The sequence below is a fragment of the Macrobrachium nipponense genome, chromosome 27, assembly GCF_015104395.2.
Source record: "Macrobrachium nipponense isolate FS-2020 chromosome 27, ASM1510439v2, whole genome shotgun sequence".
NCBI lineage: Eukaryota > Metazoa > Arthropoda > Malacostraca > Decapoda > Palaemonidae > Macrobrachium > Macrobrachium nipponense.
Window position 1 is genome coordinate 6,965,323 of NC_087216.1, and position 20,714 is coordinate 6,986,036.

Here is a 20,714-nt window from a genome sequence, read left to right on the forward strand (position 1 = left end):
TCATCCATTCCAGCAAAATCATTGAGGAAATTATCTTGGCGTAGGATGAGTTCTTTCATTTAAACGTTTCTGCTCTTTAAATCGCGTCGGTTTGCTTTTGGTGACATATATCTCAGGTCTAGTGCAGGTGAATGGGAAATGAATAAATAGATGATATTTAACATTAGGATAAATAAAATTGTAAGGAAATCACCCGTATTTTTTATTCGGGGTTGTAACATGAAAGGGTATTTTTAAACCTCGTTGTTTTGCCTCTTTATGTTGAAATGTTATTTTTGTTTGCAGGTTTGTTTGCAAAACAACGAACTTCATGAACATCAGGGCGATATGCTATGTTGACATTTTATTTTTTTTTGCAGGTGTATTTTCAAAACAACCAACGTCATGAACGTCAGGGCGATATGCTTCATCATTCCAGGAAGACGAGGCAAGTTGAAAACTTTCGTATTATTTAACGCTACAATTCGATAAGCAAATGAACCGATGTCATCATTATTTTGCCGTGTAAGCCTCTAAGAATGTTACTCCTTCATCATATTATGTACCGGAAAGCCGTGGGAGGAATGTTATGTAAGGAGTCCCTTCGACAGCGTTTTGGAGACGCCCCTTTGTTTTTTAGGGTCAAGGGTGGGGCGCTGGATAAGTAACCGCATAGGTGGAGATCGAAATCGGAGCGATCGATTTGTGGTTCGATCCTCCATTATGATTTTGATGTCTAGTGAGCGTCGTTTTTTTTTTTTTAAGGGAGACAGACGGGTTTGGCTGCACAAACCATCCTCTGTCACTGCAAGAAAGTGGTTTTAATGCACTTTTCAAGTAATGGTAAAACTACCATTTTAAACCGGACTGGTTTAATGATTCGGGAAGGCAGAGAATGTCCTTTTTTCACCCCAGATATGGCCAAAACCGCACAAGCCTGAATTAATGCGAATTTTTATTTAAAGACTAGTTTCCATAGTCAGTGGATAACTTGCGGTACCAAGTTGGAACGTTCATATACCTTGATGGCAATTTATCGTTTCATGTAGCGATCATCTTCCAGGGAAAAAAAAAAACTCTCTCTCTCTCTCTCTCTCTCTCTCTCTCTCTCTCTCTCACATATATACGTAGTATATATATATATATATATATATATATATATATATATATATATATATATATATACTATGGTGTTTGTGTGAAGTAATTTATAAAGCCATGAACATACAAATTACTTTGATTTCGTGCCTCTGGTAAAATAAGTTTAATAAAGGCCCTCTTCCGCCAAGAGCGTGGCTTCAAAGATTGCCCAGGAGAAGAATGATTGAACCTTAATTCTTTGTTTAGCTCATTTTGGGCGAAATCTCAGCGGATTCAAATCCGGCGCAGGAAAGAAATAATTAAACCGCGTTTAATGCTCAATTTACTACACTACCACTGTGAAGTTCTTGTTCTGTGTATAGTATTTTTCTGTGGCCGTCTATTCACTTTCTTTGGCCAAACGCTATGATGATACGTCTTGCATTTTGTAAACTTTTTAATAAAAAAATCCATTTAAACCTTGGGTCGTTTGAGGGGTAGTGTCTCACTGCTTTTCTAGTTTGCAACAGATTCTGTTTGACGGTGACTTTCTCAGGATTTTAATATACGGCTTGAGAAACACATCTTTTTGTCCCCTCCGTATTTTCAAGTTCTGGAATTTTTGCTTTTCCTCTGTTTACCAAGAGTATATGACAATTTTAAGTCAAGAAGCAAGTGGTTAGTGGTTACCCGACGATATGGGCCATGCAGAAGTACTACATTGAAACCATATTTTAGCTGGTTAGGACTAAACACTTTATTTGACGTTCACTGTATCTCCTCCTGTCATATATTGGTATATAGAAAGTCAGACATTTATTTTGCAATATGTTTCAAAATTCTTAGCAGTTTTGCTGTTTAAGCCCACTTTCGTCCTATACGGCAGTTCCAACGAAGTAAGGACACAGCTTGTGACAGTCTGAAACCGGTATATGTATTCCTCTCTCTCTCTCTCTCTCTCTCCTCTCTCTCTCTCTCTCCTCTCTCATTATTAGTATCATAAGGTCTCGAGGTCCTCTTCCAAATCTCTTCCCTTCCACGCAGGCCACAGGAACCTCCACGAAACCCTTAATCTTTAGAGACACTTCCCACTCCTATTGTTTTTCCCCACCGTCACCCCTCCTTTTTCGTTGTTCCCTCTTCTTCTTCTTCTTCTTCTTCTTCTTCCCTCTGCTCTTCCATCTCCCTCATCCACCTCTTCTCCTCTCCTATTATCCTTCTCCAGTTTCGCCATTACCGTAGCTTATCTCTTATCATATCCCACATTCTGGGAGGGAAATTACACCGCCAGTCCTGTCAGAACGTCCTGTTGGGTTCTATGGACCAGCGCTCAGGGAAGCTTACTTGAATGGCGGTTACAGGCCCAGCTCTCTCTCTCTCTCTCTCTCTCTCTCTCTCTCTCTCTCTCTCTCCTCTTCCAGAGCTCCCTGATTTTGCATCTTTTTAGGCTACATTGCAGGATTTTTGGAGTGTTTACCATTTGGTCGTTATTTATTCACACGTCTAGAATTATATACAATCTGTATATATATCATATATATGTATATATATATATATAATAAATATATAAATATATATATTATTATGATATGATATATATATATGTACATATATATATAATATATATATATATATACATATATAATATATTATATATATATATATATTTATATATATAAGTATGTTATATATATATATATATATATATATATATATATATATATATACACATATATAATAAGCGCGTGTGACAATATATTTAGAAATAAGCGTAAATTCATTTGCTTTTAAAGTGATCCAGAATTTTATAGGTGATCCTTCATATTATTATTAGTCTATTAATTTTGGAAGATTATTCACAATACTAATTTAACATAACAGTCTAACAAGTCTCCTTATTATGGAACTTAATCCTTAGCCTTGAAATCAGCGGGATTTGTATAATCCTCGTTGGGCTAGATCATAGTTCTCGAGAGAAATTCGAGGTTCATTACCGGTTTACTCGAAGTTCAAAATTGAAAAGGTTCAGCCATGTTGGTCCGACTTATTCAAAGGTCAGGAAGTCTCCAGACGTTCTAATGGCCTATTGAGCAGAGTAATTGCTGCTTTCAATTTTTAAATGGAAAACTAGGGTTAACTAGTTCTTAGATCCGTCTCGGTTTCATTCTGTGAGGTATTTATGCTTGTATGAACTTCACGTTTTCTATTCAAGACGGTTTGCCTTAATTTACAGGCAATAAACATTTGCAGTTTTTAGTTCTCGTATGTAACCAGTTTTCTTTGAGTAGAACCATCTGTATCTTTCTAGCTCCACAACAGAGGTCATGAGCTAAAGAAAATGTTTATCTACGATCTCATCAACTTCAAGTTGACCCCATTTCATATCCTGTGCCATTCACCATTCATCTGTGTTGTTTATAATCTCATGTTCCCGTGGTATCGTTAAAGCCCTTTTGTTCTAACTTCTTCCTTATATCTTAATTAAAAAACATTTTTGTGAATGTATTGAAGTGAAGGTTGCCTGCCTTTCGGAAATGCCGCTTTGTAAGAAATCACGACTGATTACCGTAAATTACGTCGTAGCAGATGCGCACGATTACAGAAATTTCCTTTTCATTCATTATGGCAGATTGGATTTGCACTTTCTCTTGAAGGCCGTTACTTCCAATTGAATATCCCGTTACGAGAAGTTAATTTGAACTGCGTTGTGCCGTCGGGACTTTTCGTGTGGTTTTCTGCCGCAGCAATCCGTAGTTTACGTGACTCGCTAAAATCTAAATCTCTTTTTAAAAGCAACCAGTTTAAGGTATTACGTAGTTCGTTCTTATGATTCACAACGTATCATAAAACAGTCTCTCTTGTTTTCCGGAAATGGAAGAATTTTGGGTTAAATACTTGCCCTGTAGGAGGTTGGTTGGCCCCCCCCCCCCCTGGGCGAGGGGAAAGGGCACATGAGAGGAGGGGGAGGAGGAGGAGGAGGCACACGGAGATCTTCATAAAGATTCGTTGTACTGGAAAATAGAGCATTAGTGGAAAACGACATTAGTCCACGATTTTCCTTCGGCTATTCACAGCCTAAACGCCAGAAAATGATTTCAGATGACTTAGTCATGTGGGATTAAAGCTCCTTTCAGGCAGACCAACGTCTGTCTCGGACGTGCATTTGAATTGCAACTTTTTGCAGACTTTTGCTCGTACGTTGTCATGCATGTGAAAGGTTCAAAAGAATGTGTACGTAATTATATCCTTGGCTTTTTTTAACAAATACATACATACATACATACATACATACATACATATATATATATATATATATATATATATATATATATATATATATACTGTAAATTCATGTCTTGTTCGTATGTCTGTATAATTAAATGGCACATTGTTTGTGACCTTGTGGCAATAGGTGCAGTAAAGACAAGTGGAAATGTCTAGAGAAATATGAAATTTGCTTTTAAATGACTTTGAAGGCATGCGGTGGTGCGTTCTCCGAATAACACGTGTGTCATTCGTAGCGGAAAGCTTTACATTTCCATAACTATACTCGGTTTTTTTCCATCTGTCCATCCGCCTGTGGTGTTTTCGCATGGTAACACTGCGTCCCGGGCTTTAATAGTTACGCTATGTGTAAGTTTTAGGTAAATAAAAGGATATCTGGGTGTACATTTGCAACTGAAAAGTGTTTTAATAATTTACTGTATGCGAATTACACCGTTAATATTCGAAATAAGATATCATTTAAAGCCCGGGACGCAGTGTTACCATGCGCAAACACCACAGCCGGATGGACAGATGGAAAAAAAAAGCAAAGTATAGTTGATTTTTATACTATTTGCTCTTGATGTTAGGCACTCTGGGAAATTATGCAGATTGGTTATCAAGTGTACATAACACGCATACATCGAAACTTAATTTAAAGAAAAATAAGTAATGAAACAACCACAGAATCTGTCATATAAAAGGATAATAATAATGATGAAAAAAAGAAACACATATACAAGGGGCTTTTGCATTAAAAGGGCATTCCAATGCCTTATGAAATGTATGCATATATTCAAATAAGATATAAACCCTATATGAATTCATGCATATATTTTAAAAGGCACTAGAATGCCATCCTAACGCAAAAGCCTGTTGTAGTAGCATATTCGTTTCTTGTGTGTTATCATTATTAGTATAACTAGCAAATTGTGGGGCGGGTGGGGTAGGATGAAACCCCATTATAAACCATCTTAAGGGTCCCCACTATAACCCTGTCAAGTTTCATGCCCATCGGACCAGCCGTTTGGCCGTGATTGAATGACAGACGGACGGACAGACATAACGCCCATTATAGTAAGATTTTGCTTGGCAGATTCTGTGGTTGTTTCTATTTTTCTTTGAATTAAGTTCCTTTATAATGGAATAAAGTCTAACTCATGGTCTCGGAACTAAATACGTTCAGCTTAGCTTCACTTGAAAGGGAGAACTGTAGAGAATAACAAGACGGCATTTGTAAGGGTTACATTAAAATAAAGAATGTATATACACATTCTGTAGAGTAATGCACATTACCCAGACCCAGGCCAGAGGCCAAGGAGGTCATGCAGAAACATTGACCAAGCACCCAGTGTGTGAACACCTGGGATCAGCATTATCAGCATTTGGTAATAACATCAAAAATGTCTTCTCTAGGAATCACGTTGACTCTCCCATGAGACGACGTGCCTACGTGACTGACCTAGTTACGTATGTTAGTTCATCTGTCTGTATATTGAGCAGTGTTTGCTCTCCTATGATTTGTAAAACGAATTGTATCTCAGACTTCACTTTCCTCTCTTAGCTTAAACATCTATTCAAAACCTTCTTTGCATCTATCCAACGATTAAAGCTAAAGGAATATATCTTATATTTTGTACCATGTGTTTCCACGACTTAACCTCCACACCAGAAAGAAGCAATTGAAATGAAACTTAAGAGAATATCTTCACAGTCAAGGAGACTTAGCTAAGAATGAATGGTGTTATACCAACTGACGTCTGTTATGCAGATCAAAAGAACAACCTGGTGCCTCGTTTGTAAATCACTACGAGGACACCAATAAATTCACCACTGTAATCATCCTCTGTCTGCTGGTTCAGGATGAAGCCACTGCTAAATTTACATGAGCAGCACGTCGTCGATCCTCTTCGCCATATAAATACCAAGTCATTCACCTATGTCTGACATGCACTCGTCTTTTTTCTTAATAAGTCAGCCATCGGTAATTAAAAAAATTCTAGGTGCGTCATTCGTTTCTCTGGGGATTTCGATAGTTTAAACATTTCACTGTACAATTTTCTCCCATTCTTGTAGCCCCAGACGAAACCAGAACAGTTGTGGATTTTTCCATACATGCTTATTATGCCGGTAATATGTTAGCCTATAAAATTTTCTCCTGTGTTTTAAATTTCAGTGTTCAGTATCTTTAGTTGTCAGCATATTTAACAACCATTACACTCCATGAAATTGTTCAGCTATCCCCAGTCTAGCCTGCCCTTCAAGTCTGTCAATTGTGTACCTTTTCGTCGACTTTTATCTGCCCTACAAATAGCACCTAGTTTGTCCATATTATTTACTATGAAAAAAACACCTTCGTGAATACACCACACTATTTCATCATTCAGGCTCACATTCACTATTATATCCTTGATTATATTAATCTTCTATATTCTTACAGCAGTCTTGGAACTTTCATTCTTATTCGTAATTAGCACCTAATAAGTATTGTCCGCATATTTCATCCACTTATCATTCGGTTTAAAAGTGCAGATCGAAGTAGTCACTCCGTCGTCTAAAACAAGAAAAAACAGTAAAAAACAACAGTTGTTCTTGACCTTGGCAAAACTCACGGAAATACGAAAAAAAACAGCATCATGCCCAGCAAATAAAATAGCTTTTGACGAATTTGGATATTATGCTTACATGGAATTGTGATGAGAAATTATAATTATGAACAGATTTTTTATAAAGATGATGATCAGTAAATAACGTATAACGTGGACTGCAGTATGCTTAAGTGACTGAAAGCTTTAGTTGCAAAATTTACTGAATGAGTAGAATATACTGAGTGAATTTTGTAACATTACAGTCCACAGAAGTGTTTTTAGTTTATTAAGAGATTTGTTCATAAGGTTTGTAATCTTTATTATTTTCACAGTTTAGTAAAGAATTGTGTTTTATGGTTAAGGACAAATTTCGTGTTTTCTGCAGTTCCATATATGTTTTGTAAATTCGCAAAAAAAAGTGGGTTTCTTAGATTGTAGGACGATTCTTGTTTTTTCTTTTCTTCCCCATTAAAGGTGTAATTTATGTAAGCTCAAATTCCTCTACATATTCTCCTCATCGGAGCAAAAATAGCAAAAGAAATACCGTCTGGTTAGCCCTTATGTCTTCAGCACTTCAAAGGATTTGGAATTTTATGAGTAAATTCTTTGTAGCTCGTGGCTAAATTAGGTTTTAACTTTTCATTTGAATCAGCCGAGAGTTTCTTTTGTCATATAGTTTTGTTTAACAATATGGCCATTTCAGTAACCTTGTATTCAATGTGCCTCAAGATTTTATTAAAAGATAAAGACAGTTTCTGTATTGAGAACCACCAGTCTTTTCTTTCACAGCGTTAGATTTTATTACGTTGTTATCTGCATTTCAATCCCCCGTAATTTATTCAATATCTTATTACATTTTGAGTCGCAGCTCAAGCGGTCTTTCATCCTTTCTTTATCTTTACTGCTTTTATATTTTGTAGTAACCTGTTTGCATTGTATGAGAAACTTTTATTTACGAATGTTCATTTACATTCACATTTTATGCATTACAAACTTTATATCATTTTCATTTTCAAGAGACCAACGAACATTTTCGAGATTACCCTCTCTCTCTCTCTCTCTCTCTCTCTCTCTCTCTCTCTCTCTCTCTCTCTCTCTCACACACACATCCGTGAATTATTCTAGAGATGATGATCATGGTTGCGGTAGTGTTCCAAGCCATATCGCTTCAGCTTGGAGTTATTCACCTGCTGTTTGCCGAGCCGCCCGCCAGATGCTTGTGTTGAATTTGAATAATGTAAAGCCACTGATTATTCATGATTTTATTCATAGTATAACCGATTATTTAAAACTGCGCGGAGGCTCCGCGGGGAGTTTTCGCCGTGGCGTAGCGACTCTCAAGTCGCGGCGATGGATAGACTCTTCGGCCGTATAAATAACATCGATACTTTTTTTTGAAAATTTCCGTCAATTCTTGGGCGTTACTCCATCTTATGTACAACAGATCTTGCGGCCTGTTTTTTTTTTTTTTTTTTCCAAGTTGCGTTTTGACTCTTGTTTACTCAGTAAGGAAAAGAGGCTTATTTTGCATATATATATATATATATATATATATATATATATATATATATATATATATATATATATATATATATATACACACACACACACACACACACACACATATATATATATATATATATATATATATATATATATATATCTATATATATATAATATATATATATATATAATGTTTTGAAGTTTGTACTGGAATAAAAACTTCACTGCCAAATCTGTAACGTTTTTGTCACTAAAAACCAATGTTCGGGAGATTTTGTCTCGTCATCATGCCGAGAAAAAGAATAATATAGTACACATATTTAAGTACAGTGTGGCAAATAGAAGATCCATGTTATTATTTTGATTTACAAAGGTATGCGTGTCTGACACGTGAACTGTGGCATTTATTTCAACATGAAGTTCAATTCACACACATATATATAAATACGTTATATATATACATATATATATATATATATATATATATATATATATAAATATATATATATATATATATAAAAATTAAATTCAAGTGACAGAAATTTATTGGAAACTATCACACATTAATACCAAAGCATTTTCTTGCTAAAATATTTTGTTTTGTTTTGGAAGGATGCAAGAATTACTTAAAACACCCTAAATGAAATATAAGTTTTATGAACGGTTTATCTTGTAATGAATATTCCGCCGTGGAAAATATCTGTCGTCCGCTAAACCGTATGGAGTTATAGTATTTCCTTGTTAATCCCTTCGCTTTATTGCTTTTATTATTTTATGATGTTGGGGTAGATTAAATTCAAGAGTAAAAGCAACAGAAGCAAATAGTAAAAAAAGCAACACTTTTTTTCGGTGGTTGGAATATGTCGTTTCCGGATAAATGATAATGGATTATATCGAAAGCGTTCCTGTTTTTCTGGATATGAAGAAAAGTTCGATTCACTTTTAAAGATATTCTGGTATGATTAACAAAACGCTTGATTTTATTTTTAATATTTCGTACCAGTGAAATTCTTCTCGAGGCATTTGGTCGTCTTTTAACGGAATTCTTAAATGCTAATCGTATAAGGGACTTTTCAGCATTGGTAGAAAATATGGCAGAAAAGTAAGTGAATTGCTTATAGATTGAAAATGTAACAGGAAAAGTAACCTCATTTTAAGATACTTATTTTTTGCGTGAACTGAATGATAATAATAATAATAATAAATGTAATAATGATAATAACCCGTAGGGGGCTAGTGCCGTCAGTGCACCTCATTCAGTGCAATGTAGGCATTACTTAAGGTTCTTTTCAGCCTCCCTTCTGTCCATAGCTGGCAACTACTTTCATTCCTTTTACTGTACCTCCGTTCATAATCTATCTCTTCCATCTTACTGTCCACCCTCTCCTAACACTGCAACGTTTTCCTCCAGTGACACCTTTCTAAACTTTTTCTGTCAATTTCCGTTTCAGCGCTGAATTGGCTTAGTTGCCCCTGTGCTTGGCATAATAATAATAATAATAATAATAATAATAATAATAATAATAATAATAATAATAATAATAATAATAATAATAATAATAAAGGAAAAATAACTGGTTTGCTAACTTTAAGATAAAGGTAATAAGAGCGTATAGCTATATGACTCCCGTATTTGATTTGGAAATGATGCTAAAAGTCGAACTATTGGTTTGTCATATTTTTATTTTTGATTCGAAGATTTTAAGGAGTTCAGAGTCATCGGGAGGACAGAACTAAATATAAGTTGGGTCTCAAATTCATGATCTTCATTAAGAACTTTTAAATGATAATAAACGGATAGGCACTAATTTTTTTAACCATAATTACGATAACGGGCAATAATGGCCGTGGGAATCTACCTCAGTCATTATTACCCATTCTTGTCAGGTAGATGAACTTGGCTCTTGACTATTGTGCATACTGAGGCCGTATACGGCATTACCATCGTTGTATCGTCTGTGTTTTTTGAAGTCTTATTCTCCAATACGAGGTGTTTTGATCACCGAAACATTAATAAGTTATATAATTTGTTTTGTCATTTCCAATTATTATTTCCATTACTGAAATGCTCCTGTAATAACAATTCATTCAACACCTTGAATATAATGACGTTATAGTGCTGCAGCTCTATATCACTGCCATGAAATGATTTTGTTTTCAGTAAAGATTTTCTAATAATGAAAGAGTGTTTGTCGAGACCAAGAACAAATCATTTTAATCGTACGATCTCTGGAGGTCCATCAGTGCTGAATAATAGAAAAGTGATAATTTGACAACCTTTGTAAAATATATATGTTAAAAAAATGGCAAAGGAAGACATTTTGAAAAAGTAAAAAAAAAATAAAATATATATATATTCCGAACGTGTCGCTCTGAGGTCAAGAGCTTTTTAATCTCTTTGAAATCCCACACAAAACATGTAACCTTCAGCTGTCGGCTCAAATTAATATTTTATAGCTGTATTTCAATATTTGTTTTTCCAGGCTAGGGATGGTAAAATGTTTTTGTATTGGAATACTCTCCTTTTTTTGTGTCGGAAATGTTTTCTCTTGTTTATTTTTTCATCAAATGTGATTGAGTTTTATCAAAAACATTTTCTAAAGGGCTTTTCGATGATGGAGACGGTGCTTCAAATATAGTTAATGGCGTTTTATTCTAAAAAACCTAGTTGTTGATATTATTCAGAATAAAAAGTTTCAAGAGAATTTCGCGAGCTTTATCGAAATCCCCAGCCAATACTCACCCCCCCCCCCTCCCCAACCTCCCCACTTTCCTCTCCACCTCCTTTAAGGGGAAGGGTGTTGAAAATCAAAATGTGTATTTGCCGAAGGATGCAATATCGTAGACGATAACCTTTTTGTCTGTGGGAGTTCCCGTCAGGTCGAATTAAGCAAGTAGCCACACCTCTCTTGCAAATGCCTCGTCGATAATTTAAGGGTGGAGCTGTGGTAGACATCTCACAGGACACCGATGGTACGAGGGTATTTGCTAAAACTTTTTTTTTTTTTTTTTTTTTTTTTTTTTTTTTTTTTTTAGTCAGAATATACTGACAGCAGTTTTCTTTGTAACACGAGATTGTAGTTTTTTTTTTTTTATCAAGGTTCTGACACGATGTTTTCATTCACTTAATAATAATGATGATTATTTTTTTTAGTAGTCTGAAATTACTGACAGCAGTTTTCTTTGTAACACTAGATTGTATTTTTTTTTTATGAAGGTTCTGACACTATGTTTTCATTCACTTAATAATAATGATTATTATTTTTTTTAGTAGTCTGAAATTACTGACAGCAGTTTTCTTTGTAACACGAGATTGTAGTTGTTTTTTCTTTTTATCAAGGTTCTGACAGGATGTTTTCATTCATTTAATAATTAATTCACTTGAAACTAGCCAGACATTGATAATAGTTGTAGATGTTTGCCAGGAGATTACATAAATTATTTCATATAATAGTGTTAAATTAATCATTTTCCGTTCTCCTCCTCCTCCTCCTCCTCCTCCTCCTCCTCCTCCTCCTCCTCCTCCTCCTCCTCCTCCTCCTCGTTGTTCCTTTTTTCTGCCAACACCGTTTTGCATAAATTCATTTATCTGAGATATATGTGCTATTATATTGTTAGTTCTCCATGGACGTTTTAAGTTAGGCAGAGATCAGTTGCGGTAGGTTATTTCTTAATGTAATTTTCTGGTTTATCGAATAAAAAATTTCGAGTAACATGTCTTGCTTAACGTAGATGAAATCTTACATCTGCTGATTAGCAATCGTTTGTAAATAATGTACTGTACGTTTACGGGTCAGATCTCTCTCTCTCTCTCTCTCTCTCTCTCTCTCTCTCTCTCTCTCTCTCTCTCTCTCTCAATCCAAAGTGTTATCACCATGCATGGTAAGGAGTGAAAATTACAGCATTTAACATTCTCTCTCTCTCTCTCTCTCTCTCTCTCTCTCTCTCTCTCTCTCTACAAATCCAGTGTTATCAGTTTACATTGCAAGGTGTGAAATTTACAGCTATAACAATTCTCTCTCTCTCTCTCTCTCTCTCTCGTTTTCCGAATTAACAGCATAGCATTTTCATTTTCATTTCAATAGGAGTGTGGATACGATCAGAGACCCGCTGTAGAAAACTCTTTTTTCCCCATTAATTTCAATAAGAGAGCTTAATGACTTCGGCAAAATGCTGTCATTTATATAAACAAAGAGGAATCCGCTCAGAGTTGATTTGCCTTAATAGTCATCATGAATTCGGTATTATCGAAAGGCCTCGGTTTGTGTTTTCAGCGGTATATTTCCACGATCACTTTTTTTTCCTATTTTTTCTTTTAAATGTATGTTTTTTTTTTAGTGGTGTTTCGGTAATTTGCAGTAAGTTTACGTCTGAGCTTGATATATTTGTCGTTTTGCTTTTGTTATTTACCATTTGCATTATTTGAAAATGCTCTTTTGGACATTATTGTTTTGTAACTAGTTTTACGCTTTGTTAATTGATTGGAAGGTGCTCTAATCAGTATTTAGATTAAAATATAATTCATTCACTATGTTGTTTCACTGTATCGTAATTTTTTTAATCTGCCGTGTTTTGGCTGCGTCATTTACCTGTTATTTAGTTACTGTTTTGTGTAGTTTCAGCGTTTTATTTTCTAAAGTTTCTAAATCGTCGCATTTTATGGCGCTTTATATAATAATCTCGGTTATTCAGGAATTGGACATAATAATATTTCTCCTGTTATTTTGGAAAGTGATTAATTCACATCAGTGCCAATTCGACGAATTTTTTTCGGTTGCGTTTTTGGTAAGTAACATGAGGTTTTGAAGAGAGAGAGAAAAAAAAAAACGTTATTATGCTTCACTGCTTTTCAAAATTTTATCTGTCATTTCAACTCCGCAAAACCTTTTTAATATAAGCTAAAACTTGTATTTGTCATCAAAATTTTTATTGCATTACCGAAAATTGAATATCAGTTCACGAAAGAGAGAGAGAGAGAGAGAGGAGAGACTCTTTGCATCAACGAACGGATGACGAGTATCATGCAAGAAAATAGAAAACTCAGTACAATGAACAGAGAAGGTAAAGAAACTGTTCAATTAAACTCGTCTTTCTATGACCCTTCATTACCGAGAGAGAGAGAGAGAGAGAGAGAGAGATGGTTTTATCATCCATTTATACCCTGTGGTTGAGAACAAGATCCGCAAGAGTACCCTCTGGGCCCTGCTTAAGAAATTGTAGCCGAATATTTGCAAACTTATGCAATTGGTAGCCCCTCCCTTTCTTGGGGGTTACTAATGAAACTGGTTAAACGATATGTAAGCTATTCTTACACCACCTGTGTTGAATAGCAAGTTTATATATATATATATATATATATTATATATATATATATATATATATATATATATCATGAAGGGGGTACTGGGAGAGGCATCCTCATACAATAACAGTTTTTTTCAACGCCGACGTTTCGCGACGAATTCCAAGTCTTATTTTCAAGTCTAAAAAAATATAATTTGCGAACATTAAAACTCAAATGAATTTAAAGCGCCTCAGTGGCGTGGTCGGTATGGTGTTGGCCTACCACCTCGGTGGCCGCAAGTTTCGATTCTCGGGCATTCCATTGAGGTATGAGAGATGTGTATTTCTGGTGATAGAAGTTCACTCTCGACGTGGTTCGGAAGTCACGTAAAGCTGTTGGTCACGTTGCTGAATAACCACTGGTTCCCTGCAACGTGAAAACACCATACAAACAAACAAATTAAGATTTGGTAATATGTACCGGCAACAGCTGTTAATAAAGTAAAAAGTTAAAACTAAACTGTACATTCAAAGCCAAACAAATTATAAGTAAAGGACTACACTAAAATCTGAAAACAACCTACCTATATGAAACAAGAGCAAGACAAACAAAAATATATAAAAAACAGAAAAAGGAAAACTAGTTACCAAACTATTACACTATAAACAATTTTACAGGGGACGTTTGAGTGTTTAACGACGGTACAGTCTTTTTGACAATTATAGATTCTAAAATAGTTTGGTCGCTGTTCTGCAGTTGGCCTAAGACGGAAAAATCCTTGCCGTCAATATAGGTTTTACTAAATTTGAATGACTCCATCTTAGGCCAATTGCAGAACAACAGCGACCTATCTATCTTAGAAGCTGTAATTATCAAAAATACTGTACAGTCGTTAAACACTCATATGCCCACAAATGTCTATTCTTATTTATTTGTGAAGCAGTGAGAGACCCAATCCTTATATTATTTTTCAACATAGTCACCCCTACCTTCATTGCTCTAAGGCCGCCGATGTTCAGGTGTTGCAGTCTCATTTACAGATGAAAGTTGTATTCTTAGTCCCAAACGCTTGTCCGTAACGTGAATGGCTTTATTATTGTTTCTAGGATTGTGATCATACAGGTGGTATTTGAGTTTATAAAACTGAAGTAAGCAAATGTCTGGCTTGGTGACAAATAGACACCGGTAACCATATAAAGACACTTTTTGCCTCTGGAGCTAGGTAGCAACAAGAATGTATGCTCGGTTTTTCACATGTATCAAACTGGATTGCAGTTTTCAACTGTCACAGTTTAGATGTACAATTGTTCACATTTTTAGTTTGACTCTTGCAAGTAGTCCATCAGGTTGTTGACAGGTATTAGTTTGATTTTTTTATGTGGAAAATTATTGTTTCCATTTCAGGCTTTTGGACCTTTGATTTGCATTTGTTGGTAAACCCGCATCTTATTCTGGGTTGCTAATCTTCCGTTAAAATAGTCTGGATCAGCCTGCAAGAGGCAAGTGTCCTGAATGATTTCGAAAACTGGGCATTCTGATCCATTTCTCAAGTGTCAACATATATTTGTCTAGGGTCATATTATTTCTCTTGTGTCAACATATATTTGTCTAGGGTCAATATTTATTTCTCTAGGGTCAATATTTATTCCTCTAGCGTCAACATATATTTCTCTAGGGTCAATATTTATTTCTCTAGTGTCAACATTTATTTCTCTAGGGTCAATATTTATTTCTCTAATGTCAACATATATTTCTCTAGGGTCAATACTTTATTTCTCTAGTGTCAACATATATTTCTCTAGGGTCAATATTTTATTCCTCTACGTTCACATACTAACTCTAGGGTCAATACTTTTATTTCTCTAGTGTCAACATTTATTTCTCTAGTGTCAATATATTTCTCATAGGGTCAACATTTATTTCTCCAATGTCAACATATATTTCTCTAGGGTCAATACTTATTTCTCTAGTGTCAACATATATTTCTCTAGGGTCAATATTTATTTATCTAGCGTCAACATATATTTTGTCTCATAAGGGTCAAGATAATAATTTCTCATTTGGGTCCAATATTTATATTTCTCTAGGGTGTCAACATATTTAATTTTCTCAAGGGTCAATATTTATTTCTCTAGTTGGTTCAACAATTTATTTCTTCAACGGGTTTCAATACTTAATTTCTCTGTGTCAAAGGGCATATATTTTCTCTAAGGGTCAATTATTTATTTATCTAGCGTGCAAACATAATATTTCTCGTAGGGTCAAATATTTTCTCAATTGGGTCAATATTTATTTCTCTAAGTGGGTTAACAATATATTTCTCAAACGGTCATTTTATTTATTTCTCTAGTGTCAAGCATTATATTTCTTTACAAGGGTCGTATTCTTATTTCTCTAAGGGTGTCCAACATAATTTATTTTCCTCTTGGTCATTTTTTCTCTAGTGGTCAACAATAGTATTTTCTCAAGGGTCAATATTTATTTTTCTCTAAGTGTCCAAGCATATATTTTTGTTCTCAAGGGTCAATACTTAATTTTCTCTAGTGTCAGCATATATTTCTCTAGGGTCAATATTTATTTATCTAGCGTCAACATATATTTCTCTAGGGTCAAGATATATTTCTCTTGGGTCAATATTTATTTCTCTAGTGTTAACATATATTTCTCAAGGGTCAATATTTATTTCTCTAGTGTCAGCATATATTTCTCAAGGGTCAATACTTATTTCTCTAGTGTCAACATATATTTCTCTAGGGTCAATATTTATTTCTCTAGTGTCAACATATATTTCTCTAGGGTCAATATTTATTTCTCTAGTGTCAGCATATATTTCTCTAGGGTCAATACTTATTTCTCTAGTGTCAACATATATTTCTCAAGGGTCAATATTTATTTTCTCTAGTGTCAAAATATATTTCTCAAGGGGTCAATAAATTTATTTCTCTAGGGTCAAGATTATAATTTCTCTTGGGTCAATATTTATTTCTCTAGTGTCAACATATATTTCTCTAGGGTCAATATTTATTTCTCTAGTGTCAGCATATATTTCTCTAGGGTCAATATTTATTTCTCTAGTGTCAGCATATATTTCTCGAGGGTCAATATTTATATCTATAGTGTCAACATATCTGGTCGATTGACTTTTATATTCCGACCATGTGTCATTGTCTGTGGTGTTCCAGCACCACTTCAATCCAGCACCCAATTGCCTATATAATGACAACAAAAAAGTTAAGTATATCTTAGTTTTACCAGACCACTGAGCTGATAACAGCTCTCATAGGCTGGCCCGAAGGTTTAGATATTTTTACGTGGCTAGGAACCAATTGGTCACCTAGCAACGGGACCTACAGCTTATTGTGGGATCCGAACCACACTACAACGAGAAATGAATTTCTATCACCAGAAATAAATTCCTCTGATTCCGCGTTGGCCGAGCCGGGATTCGAACTTCGGACATACTCTTCTCTTTGGACAAGGCCAACAAGTTTTGCAATGACCCTTGTGTATATGTGTATATATATACTATGTAGATATATTATATAATTGTATTATATATATATATATATATATATATATATTATAAATAAAGAAGGAATAGTTCAATAAAAATAATATATATATATATATATATATATATATATATATATATATATATACATATATATATATATATATATACATATATATATATATGTATATATATATATATATATATATATATGTGTGTGTGTGTGTGTGTGTGTGTGTGTGTGTGTATATAGTGTGTAATTTATTAATTCACTGTACCTGAGGACTAACCTCCACCCAACGTGTGTGTATTTGCGCGTGTGTGAGTATATATACCTTTCAAATGGCGTCACTTGCATTTCACGAAGTCATGATTTTTTAGTCAAGTCGAAATATTGTAGTTATTGCAATTCTCTCGGGGAGAGGCCAACGCCTCTTACAATGACGGTCGTGAGTGCTTGTGTGTATGTATACATGTTAAAATATATATTAAATTTTATACATAAACATAATAATAAGTTAGATATGCAATATAAAAACACCGGCTATCATGGTTCTAAGTAATCAGTAGCAGGATCCGCAGCAATATTCCTGTTTATCCAGACGAAATATATTTGTGGACGAAAGCTATAATCTTTGTGTAAATATTTCCACAAATATATTTCGTCTGGATAAACAAGAGTATTATTGTGCGTGTGTATATATATATATATATATATATATATATATATATATATATATATATATATATATATATAATATATATATATATATATATTATATATAATATATATATTTATATATACACACACGTATAGTATATATATAATAAAACGTTAGCTGTCACATCATAAATAGAAGGCTTCACAGACCTAAAAGATTTCTGTATTTCTGTATTGTTATAATACGAAATATATCCAATAACGTACGTGAATGGCGCGGAACTTTGCCTCATGCTGACGACCCCCACTGGCTATTTTCGCGCAGCAAATTTTCCCGCGTGTGATTGTTATCTTTCCGCAGCGGGGTTCGAAGCCATGTTTTCCAGAGCAGTGTTCAGTGAATAGCAAAACAGTTCTCTGCTTCCTGTGGCATGTGTGTGGATTTTTCCCTTTTTTTCTTTTTTCCTTTTTCTGTTATGGCTTCGAGCGAGAGATATGAATCTCGTAATTTTTAGTATTGTGCTTTAAAGTTGTTTGCATGTATATATATATTTCCTATAGTACATATATATATATATATATATATATATATATATATATATGTTATATGTAAAACCTATTATATATGTAATAGATATATAATATATATATGTATTTATATAAAAATCTATACATGTGTGCATATATTACACACTGTACTATCATGTATGTTAAATATTTATGCACTCTTACATAATACATACTATACTTACATATATATATATACATATATATATATATATATATATATATATATATATATATATATATATGCCTGATCACATCACCGTGATTCATGTATGTACGCATTAAGCTACAAATGTCCTTTAATATCTAATTCGCGTCTACCTCAGAATATATTTTCATATGTTAACTTAAGGGGAATTTTCAGTTGATAATGATTTTCGTCGGCTCCCGGGCGCGAACCGAGGAACCCAGAAATCAGTACATACAGTGAATGCAAACATATACATGCATGCACATACGTGCTTGCAAGCAAGGTCTGATCGGTAAGTATGATACGATTTAAGGATTTAGAATGGAGCTCCTTTTGCTTGCGGTGTTCATACACAGTGTACAGCGAACGATACGTCAACTCGTTCATTTATGTTATATATAAGGGTGTGTATATATATATATATATATATATATATATATATATATATATATATATATATATATTGTGTGTGTGTGTGTGTGTGTGTGTGTGTGTGTGTGTGTGTGTTATGAAATTATCCATTTTTCACGTGTTGACTAGAAAAAATATTTATACAACATAATCCTTTGTCATCAAGCTTAGATGGTGTTTTTTTTTTATTTAACATAAATCGAGACTATGTTCTGATCAAAACCTGGAGTAATTTTATGGCAAGCATATGATTTAATCGATTCTTTTTTAATCCTTGGAAACTATTATTGTTTATCCTCTAGTTAAACGGAAGAGCATCGGGTCACAATTCTTGTCAAGAACGGCTCACCTGGCCTTATATACGAGTGACCGCACTGGAGAGGCGTTCGCTATAGACGAGATTCATTATGATCAAATAGAGTTCATTAGTGACTGATTGTGCAACGCTGAGTGGCAAAAAAAATAAATAAAAAGCTCTTAATGAAGTCTGGGTTATGATGTGTTCTATGTGCTATATGGCCTCGGGGAACGTAAGGTACAGCTACGCATTGTGATTATTAATACTTGACCGTGTAATTGTGCTGTGATCATCAAAAAGTCTCTCTCTCTCTCTCTCTCTCTCTCTCTCTCTCTCTCTCTCTCTCTCTCGTGTTTCATCAAGTCAGGCATTTATGAGGGGTTTTCTGCTGAAATACTGTAGTGATTCTTTTTATTATCCAAATTTTGATTACTCTCGCTCTTCTACAAATATCTCTCTCTCTCTCTCTCTCTCTCTCTCTCTCTCTCTCTCTCTCTCTCTCTCTCTCTCACCCGTGTTTCATCAAGTTAGGCATTTATGAAGGGTTTTCTGCTGAAATACTGTAGTGATTCTTTTTATTATCCAAATTTTGATTACTCTCGCTCTTCCACAAATATCTCTCTCTCTCTCTCTCTCTCTCTCTCTCTCTCTCTCTCTCTCTCTCTCTCTAAGAAATTAAAATTCACGTTAGGTACACATCTATTGTTTAATATTGTTTTTCACTATATCCTTTATGCTCGTCACAACGGTCTTTCATTCAGTAAGTCTTGTATTGTTAGGATGTAAGAGAGCCGCTATCATCATTCAGCCTCGTTACAACGAACTTTCATTTGTAGTTGTAATGAGGACCTCGTTATGTATCGTCCGAGTCGGCATGACATGTGTTCCACTGTATTCTTATACGTAACCTGTTCATTTCAAGTGGTGAAACAGGTGTGGAAAGAAATCATTCTCGCCGACGATCGGTTTTTTTTGCGATATGAAGTGTCCTGCTTAGCAGCTATAAGAACGCAGGTGTCAAGGTCCAAACCAGGTACGTCGAACTTTTTCAGAAAGTTTAAACTCTTACCAGCGTCCTTCACTCGTCTTCCTTTCATCCTTCCACTCCCGCCCATGTTCAGAAGAAAGGGAGAAGAAGGATTTTATTTTCTTCCGAGTCCTTCTCGGAGGAATGATGATTCCTTTGAAACCGAGACTTTTTGCGAGGTTTCGCGTCCTTTGAGAAATGAGGAGAAAAGTATATTGCATGATTGCACGAAGACTGGCATACTTTTTGTTTATTTATATTGATGCACGTAGGCATTTACGTTACAAAGAGTTCACCGCATGCGTGCTAATAACCTCTCTCTCTCTCTCTCTCTCTCTCTCTCTCTCTCTC

General features: G+C 34.7%; 1 protein-coding gene across 1 annotated transcript in view; it reads left to right on the forward strand.

Annotated features, from left to right (window-relative positions):
• Positions 1-364: 364 nt before the first annotated feature.
• The window catches only part of LOC135200774 (uncharacterized), a 234,647-nt gene continuing 214,297 nt past the window's right edge, over positions 365-20,714 (forward strand). The window contains exon 1 of the mRNA XM_064229414.1: positions 365-427. Within this exon, the coding sequence (XP_064085484.1) occupies positions 402-427 (26 nt within the window). The 5' untranslated portion in view covers positions 365-401. The remainder of the gene's footprint in view (positions 428-20,714) is intronic.